This window comes from Ornithorhynchus anatinus, chromosome 2, assembly GCF_004115215.2.
Source record: "Ornithorhynchus anatinus isolate Pmale09 chromosome 2, mOrnAna1.pri.v4, whole genome shotgun sequence".
Lineage (NCBI taxonomy): Eukaryota > Metazoa > Chordata > Mammalia > Monotremata > Ornithorhynchidae > Ornithorhynchus > Ornithorhynchus anatinus.
This window is the reverse complement of record NC_041729.1, coordinates 26252558-26261320: the sequence shown is the minus strand read 5'-3', so window position 1 is coordinate 26261320 and position 8763 is coordinate 26252558. Positions and strand designations below refer to the sequence as shown.

Here is an 8763-nt window from a genome sequence, read left to right as displayed (position 1 = left end):
GATCCCGGCTCTGCCACTTGTCTGTTGTGTGACCTTGGAGATGTCACTTTAATAATAATGGTATTTATTAAGCGCTTACTCTGTGCCGAGCACTGTTCTAAGCACTGGGGTGGATACAAGGTAATCAGGTTGTTCCACGTGGGGCTCACAGTTTTAATCCCCATTTTAATAATAATAATAATAATGTTGGTATTTGTTAAGCGCTTACTATGTGCAGAGCACTGTTCTAAGCGCTGGGGTAGACACAGGGGAATCAGGTTGTCCCACGTGGGGCTCACAGTCTTAATCCCCATTTTACAGATGAGGGAACTGAGGCACAGAGAAGCACTCTCTGACAAGTGGCAGAGCTGGGATTCGAACTCATGAGCCCTGACTCCAAAGCCCGTGCTCTTTCCACAGATGAGGTAACTGAAGCACAGAGAAGTTAAACGATTTGCCCAAAGTCACACAGCAGACAAGTGGCAGAACCGGGATTAGAACCCGTGTCCTCTGACTCCCAAGCCCGGGCTCTTTCCACTAAGCCATGCCGCTTCTCAGAAGCAGCCATGCTTACTTCTCAGAGCTTCGGTTCCCTCAGCTGCAAAATGGGGATTCAATGCCTGTTCTCCCTTCTACTTTGATTGTGAGCCCCTTATGGGAACTGATTATCTTAAACCTACCCAGTGCTTAGTACAATGCTTGGCACATGGTGCTAAACAAAAAGTATTATTATTATTATTAGAAGAGTATTTTTTGTACTGCTATCTACCAAATGCCACTGGAGGGCAATATAATATAAGGCTAGATCTCCACCTTTAAAGCAGCAATTTATAGCAATTATCCAAGTAATCCAAGGAAAACATCTGCTCTGGCCCATTTACCTGGTAATTGCCTCAACAATCTGCTTCGTTTTTCATGTGGAGACCTGACCCACACATACTGTTACAATATGGTTAAGCTTTTATTTTCTGTGCAATTGTGAACATTACTGAAATGTTTATATTGAACTTGAGCGGGGGCTTTGTGTGTTAGTCAGTGTCTGTTTCCGCACATGCTCACTTGAATGCAACGCCCAGCTTGGATATTTGGGTGGAATGTGGTACGAAGTGGGAAAAGAGAAGCAGCATGGCCTAGTGGATAGAGCATAGGCCTGGGAGTGGGAAGGACCTGGGTTCTAATCCCAGCTCCTCCATTTGTCTGCTGTGTAAAGTCATTTTTGAAAGTCACTTAATTTCTCTGGGCCTTGAATTAAGACTTTGTCTGACCTGATTAACTTTTATCTTCCCCAGCGCTCACCACAGTGCTTGGCACATAAACACCATTCTTTTTTTAAATAAGAAAAAACCTCCAGAGATCCACCCTCCTACCCCAACCCTGATTCTACCTCTACCTGCACCGCTCCAGAACACCAGCCCAGATTATATCACCTGACCTGAGGCTAACATTTTCTAGAGGAAAGAGGGTCCAGAGCATTAAGGGGGCTTCAGGAGGGTGGAGAGGAAGAGAGGGAAATGGACAGACAAGATAGCTCAAGGCCATTTTCTCTTTTCCCACCCCTACTCCTCCTCAAAATATTTTAGCGGAGCCAAAAGGCTACACATTTTAAAGTGCTATTACTACTGAGGTTTTTCATCCCACCTAGCACTGGGGTTGCACCCCCAAGACAGGGCATCCCCCCTTCTCATCCTGAGGGACAGGGACCATCTTGAATTGCCACCTATGTGGTCTTTCCCAGAACTTAGTGCAGTGGTTAATAAATATTCTTCCTATAGTTCTCTTTTGTTGTTGTTGTTCTTCCAACCAGTTAACTGTGGGCACAGGTAAGAAGGGGCTGCTGATGACCCTGAGCCATGGGGCAGAAGGAAGAGAAGGGAGGTCTGTGCCGTTCAACTTTTCATCTATCCTCTACTGCCCAAATCCATCTTTCTAAAATGTTATTTGGCACACGTTTCCACTGCTCAAAAACCTCCAATGGTTAGCCGTCTTCCTCTGCATCAAGAAACTCCTGTTCGATGATTTTTTTTTTCATTTTTTCCCCCCACAGCTCTTCACCGGATCCCTCCTTCCACATCCGCTCTCTTCCCCCACTCCTCCCCAGCTCACGCTCTCGGCCGTTCCCTAGCTCACTGTCTCCCTGGGTCCGCTCTGGCCGATCACTCCCCCCCCGGGCCCACTGCTTATGCTGTTTCCCTGCCTGTGCCTCCCTACTCTTCAAACCTCCCAGGCCACAACCCTCCCCAGCTTCAAAGCCTTGATATCCACTTCCTCCAGGAAGCATTAAATTCCACTAGTCTAGGTCATGTCATCCCCAAATCCACCCTAGCATTTGTATATATCAAGCCCTGTCTAGAGCTGCTGTATATGCCCAGTCCCTCCATAATACAGGGGTGGCATTATATTATTATTGTTATTTTGCATTATTGTTGCAAGACCCCATATTGAAGCAGTATAATAATAATAATAATAATAATGGCATTTGTTAAGCGCTTACTATGTGCAAAGCACTGTTCTAAGTGCTGGGGAGGATACAAGGAGATCAGGCTGTCCCACGTAGGGCTCACAGTCTTCATCCCCATTTTACAGATGGGGTAACTGAAGCACAGAGAAGTGACTAGCCTGAAGTCACACAGTTGACAGGCGGCTGAGCTGGGATTTGAACCCGTGACTTCTGACTCTCAAGCCTGGGCTCTTTCCACTGAGCCATGCTGCTTCTCTATGGCCTAGTGGCTAGAGCACAGGCCTGGGAGTCAGAAGGATGTGGTTTCAAAACCCAGCTCCACCACTTGTCTGCTTTGTGACCTGGGGTAAGTCACTTCACTTCTCCGGGCCTCAGTTGCCTCACCTGTAAAATGGGGATTAAGACTGGGAGTCCCATATGGGATGGCGACTGTGTCCAACCTGATTAGCTTATATCTACCCCAGCGCTTAGAACAGTGCTTGACACAGAGTAAGTGCTTAACAAATACCATCCTTATTAGTATGAGTCTGATGCCACAAACATGGAAAAACACTTTGTTTCCATTTCTCTTAGCAATTCCAGCAAGACCCATCTGCTGATTACCTTAGGGGAAGCAGCGTGGCTCAGTGGAAAAGAGCCTGGGCTTCGGAGGCAGAGGTCATGAGTTCGACTCCCGGCTCTGCCACTTGTCAGCTGTGTGACTGTGGGCAAGTCACTTCACTTCTCTGTGCCTCAGTTCCCTCATCTGTAAAATGGGGATTAACTGTGAGTCTCACATGGGACAACCTGATGACCCTGTATCTCCGCCAGTGCTTAGAACAGTGCTTGGCACATAGTAAGCGCTTAACAAATACCAACATTATTATTTGTTTTACTACTGTTCTCTGCAGACATGTCACTCCCACTCTCACACACACGTGCACACTCCCCCCACCCCCACCCCAAGCGTTCAATTCCATTCCCACGGCAATGGTGTCACACAAAAATAATAATAATTATTATTATAATAACTGTGGAATTCAAGTGCTTTTTCTTTTAATGGTATTTGCTAAGCGATGACTCTGTACCGGCCACTGTGTTAAGTGCTGAGGTAGATGCAAGATCGTCAGGTGCTCCATTGGCCTTACAATCAAAGTGGGAGGGAGAACAGGTATTGAATCCCCATCTAGGAGATGAGGGACCTGAGGCACAGAGAAATGAGGTGACTTGCCCAAGGTCACACAGCAGACAAGTGGCAGGGCTGGAGCTCATTGTGGGCAGGCAATGTGTCTTTAGGGTTGTTGTACTCTCCCAAGTGCGTAGTATAGTGCTCTGCACACAGTAAGCGCTCAATGAATATGATTGACTGGCTGGGATTAGAACCTGAATCCTCTGAATTCCAGGCCCATGCTCTTCTCTTTCTCTCTGTCTCTCACACACACACAGAGTTATATAGTGTTTATTATATATTATTTATCATATAATGCTCTTCTCTCTCTCACACACACAGTTATATAATATTTATTATACATTATTTATCATATAATTTTATATGCTGAACAATGTTATGTATTATGTATATAAATCAATATAATTAACATAATATTTATAATATTTATCATAGATAATTATAATAATTTATTATTTATTGTATATCAGACAAAACCTGGAGGGGGAATACCCTTCAAACAAAGACCAAAGTCGCGATGACCACCCAGAGACAGGAGGCAAATAGTGACAGCCAGAAGAGGAGCGTACTGGGGAAAAATAAGCAAGGCATTCTTTAAGGGCGAGGATTGTGTCTCTTACCTCTGTTTCATTCAGTCGTATTTATTGTGCCCTTACTGTATGCAGAGCCCTATACTAAGTGCCTTCCCCAAGGATTTAGTACAGTGCCCTGCCTCCAATGTTGATTGATTGAAGGGGGAAACAAGAAAAAACAAGAGAATTGAAAAATATATATCTCCTGTATAATCTGAGCAAAGAATCCCTCGTTCTACAACTTTTTTTGTGACCAGGAGTCCAAATTGAACGTTTGGGAGGGTACAATAAATATTGAGTAAATATTAAATAAACCACCAATTTGCCAGTTACACTATGTGTGTGTGTGTGTGTGTATGTGTGTTTTGTATATGTGTGAGAGATGCTTTCTTTATTTTGCTAAGTTTTGAATCGATAAGAACTTCATTTTTCTAACTCTGTTTTTAACTCACCAGTTTCAAGCCACTTAATTACTGTATCATGAGGTACAGCAAGACCTAATGGAAAAAGTACCGAACCAAGAGTCAAAAGGACCCAGGTTCTCATCCCAGTTCCACCGCTTGCCTCCCGGATGACTTTGGGCAAGTCACTTCACTTCTCTGGGCCTCAGTTTCCCTCATTTGTAAAATAGGAATTCAAGGCCTGTTCTCCCTCCCCCTTCGACAATGAGCCCCATGTGGGACAGGAGATGTTTGATCAGATGGCACTGTGCCTATCCGAGCCCTCAGCACTGGGCTTGTCTTGTCTTCTGCTGGCGAGTCGTCTCCGACCCTTAGCGACGCTTGACTCTGTTTATTGCCATTGTTCTCGTCTGTCCGTCTCCCCCGATTAGACTGTAAGCCCGTCAAACGGCAGGGACTGTCTCTATCTGTTGCCGACTTGTTCATCCCAAGCGCTTAGTACAGTGCTCTGCACATAGTAAGCGCTCAATAAATACTATTGAATGAATGAATGAATGAACATATCTCTCCCAGAAGCAGTGTGGCGTTCCGGGTAGAGCATGGGCCTGGGTGTCAGAAGGACCTGGGTTCTAATTCCAGCTCTGTCACTTTTCTACCGTATGACCTTGGGCAAGTCACTTCACTTCTCTGTGCCTCAGTTACCCCATCTGTAAAATGGGGATTAAGGCTGTGAGCCCCATGTGGGTCAGGGACCATGTCCAACCCAGTTTGCTTTTATCCACTCCCGTGCTTAGTACAGTTTCTGGCACATAGTAAGCACTTAACCCTTATTATTATTCAGTGGTAACTACTGGGCACTTACTGTGTGCAGAGCACTGTACTAAGCACTTGAGAGAGTAAAATACAACAGAGTGGGTAGACATTTTCCCTGCCCTCTAGACTGTAGACTGTAAACTGGTCCCTCTAGACCGTAAGCTCGTTGTAGGCAGGGAATTTATCGGTTTATTGTTTTAGTGTACTCTCCCAAGTGCTTAGTACAAGGCTCTGCACACAGTAAGCGCTCAATAAATACAATTGACTGACTTACTGCCCAAAACGAGCTTACAGTCTAGAGACGAGCTTGCATTCTAGATACTTGTTGTAAAGATCGCTATTATCATTTTTCTAATTATTAATCGCATTTCACTTAACAAGGATTCTTCTCTTGCCTCACCAGAAGGGGTGGCAAATCTTCCTCCAAAAGTATGTTTCTTGGCTCCACTCCTTCCTCTTCTTACTCACCTTGCAGTTCACCTCCTCACCCTGGGCTTTCAGGAGGGAAAGTCCCTCTTTGAGGCCTCACAGCCTACAGCAATCAGGCAGGGAAGATAAGCCTGGTTAGGCCTTTTCTCCCACAGGTTCTGCCTGCCCTATCTTCTCAGCAGTGAAAGCACCTTCCAAATGACATCCTTGCAGTAGCGAAAACAACCCCACCTGAGAAGGCAATCCACGGCAAATCGACAGACGAGACTGGGGCTGGCAACAAGCACGGGACTTTGGGAATTCTTCCATCCCGGCTTCGCCGCAAAAAACCGCCAGGCAGGTACCAAGCGCGTCCCTCCCCAGGGCCCCTCGTCAGCAAAATATACACTCTTTGGGACTGTTTATGCAACCTTTGGTGATTCATCATCTGAGGAAGAATGTGGGCACAGAACTTTCCCGTGTTTTGGTTCTGTGGGGCCTCGCGAGCCGGCCCGGAGAAATCACCACCGGTCAAAGAAAGGAACGTGGCGAGTTGGGATCGCTGGGAGAGTGAAGGCCTAGGGGGCCGAGAAGGGGTCTCAGAGGAATGGCAGGTTGAGAAGCAGCATAGCCTAGTGGATAAAGGACCAGCCTAGGAGTCAGAAGGACCTGGGTTCTAATCCCTGCTCCGCCACTTGTCTGCTGTGTGACCTCGGTCAAGTCACTTTACTTCTCTGGACCTCAGTTTACTCATATGTAAAATGGGAATTAGGGCTGTGTACTCCAAGTGAGACAGAAACTGTGACCAACCCGATCTGCTTGTACCCACCCCAGCGCTTAGTACGGTGCCCGGCACATAGTAAGCACTTAACAAATACCACATTTATTATTACTGTTTTATTATTGAGATTTAGAGAAGGAGGGGTATGTGGAATGAGATCTGGAGGAGGGAGCAAGGCAGATGAGGGTGAAAAATTTTATGTCCCAAGTTTAACTTACAGACTTTGTGGAATATTCTCTTATGAATATGATTTACACTGTTATAAAATGGAAGTTGGTTATTCAAAAAAAAAGAAAAGCCTAGATACAGGAATTGCTGATCAATCAAAATCCAAAATCAAAACTGGAGATAGTTCCTGGGAAAGGGGAGAGACCTGGCCCCTCTGACTCTACTCCCTCAAGCTCCTCTGTGCGGCCACCACCTCCACCTCTCTCCTGAGAAGCAGTATTGCCTAGTCGATAGAGTACAGGGCCTGGGAGTCAGAAGGACCTAGGTTCTAATCCTGGCTGTGCCACCTGTCTGCTGTGTGACCTTAGGCAAGTCACTTAAACTGCTCTGTTCCCGAGTTACCTCATCCTTAAAAGAGGGATTAAGACCGAGCCCCACACAGTTTGTATCCACACCGGCGCTTTGTACAGTGCTTGGCATTTAGTAAGCGCTTAACAGAAACCATCTGTATCAAAAAAGGCTCCCCCAGTCCTTCTCCTTCTCCCCCTTCCCATTCTGGCAGCTTCCTTCCCCTACCATAGTGCAGACCCTTTTATCTAGTAGCAAAATGCAGTGAAATCCCCTAGTTGATGCTTTCCCAAGACCGCCAATCCCTATTCACTTTCCCTGGGGTATTGGGTTGGGTTGGCTTAGGCTTTTATAAAAAAGAAATCCATCCCAGTTGAGCAGAATTCAGATTTGGTCTTGGTATCTCCATGTCTAGAAGTTTCTAGCAGCAGGCGTTTACTGTGCATTGAGGAAGTCTCTGTACTTATCCAGGAAGGGGCGAGCTATGGCCTGCAGCGTTTCCCACAAATCCTCCTGGGCCCGCTCTCGCTCCTGCCGGTCGCCTCTCAGCTTTGGAGCAAAGTAGGAAATGTAGAACTCTATCCAGTCTCTCACTATGATTTTCATAGCTTCCATGGGGATCGGAATTTGTGGGGAGAAGACCTGGAATGGGAAGGAGAAAGAAGGAGTGACTAATCCGGAGCCTTCTTATGCCGGGCTCTGCCACTTGTCTGCTGTGTGACCTTGGGCAAGTCACTTCACTTCTATGTGCCTCTTATCTCATCTTTTAAATGGAGATTGAGACTGTGAGCCCCCACGGGTCAGGGACTATGTCCAACCCCATTTGCTTGTACCTACCCCAGCGCCTCAGTACAGTGCCTGGAAGATAGTAAGCGCTTAACAAGTACCGTAATTATTTATTATTCGTTGTCCCACCAGCTCCCAAGGTCCCCCACACCTCCTTCCTTTCCACTAGTCCTGCTTCCCCTTGGCCCCTTGTCGGAGGGTAGAGCTCACCTGCTGATTCAGCAATGCTTGAAATGCCGCCATTGCAGAGTTAATTACATCTTGGTTAGAGTGAAGGGGAGTCATCTTCCTGTTCAGGAAAAGAAAGAGGTGGAACTTGGGCACCTTGTTTCCCAGCCTCTGTTTCCTTCCTTCTCTTTCCCAAATGCAGATCTGGTGATTTCCCCAGGCTCTGATCCTCGCTAATCCCAGCCCCCTTTTTCCCTTCTTGGAAGTCAAATCTACTCTGGAAGGAGGCCTGTGATCCTCCGGATCCTTGGGGTCATCATAAACTGGACAGTGAAGATAAGGACTGTGTTCCCAAGATGCCTCTAGCCCAGCCCCTGAGGGGATGGCGATAGGGGAAGGGAGGGGGAGAGAGAGAAGGGAGAGATAAAGGGACAGCCAAGATGAGCCTTATCTGCTACCTATCACTCCAAAAGCTAACGGTTTCACTTATTATGGCTTGCTGTTTGCTTTTTCCCCAGAACTATCCTGTGCTATATCCAACTGGAGAAACAGCATGGCCTAGTGGATAGAGCATGAGCCTGGGAGTCAGAAGGACCTGGGTTCTATTCCTGGCTCTGCCACCTGTCTGCTGTGTGATCTTGGGAAAGTCACTTAATTTCTCTGGACCTCAGTTACTCCCCCTTTTAAGCAGGGATTCAGACCGTGAGCCCATG

General features: G+C 46.6%; 1 protein-coding gene across 1 annotated transcript; it reads right to left on the bottom strand.

Moving 5' to 3' along the window:
- Positions 1-7185: 7185 nt before the first annotated feature.
- LOC100085178 (alpha-hemoglobin-stabilizing protein) lies at positions 7186-8361 on the bottom strand. The gene is made up of 2 exons (XM_001515513.4): positions 8093-8361; positions 7186-7738 (listed from the first exon to the last, which is right to left on the bottom strand). The coding sequence occupies exons 1-2, from the start codon at positions 8165-8167 to the stop codon at positions 7532-7534; spliced, it is 282 nt and encodes a 93-aa protein (XP_001515563.2). The 5' UTR covers positions 8168-8361; the 3' UTR covers positions 7186-7531.
- Positions 8362-8763: the final 402 nt, after the last annotated feature.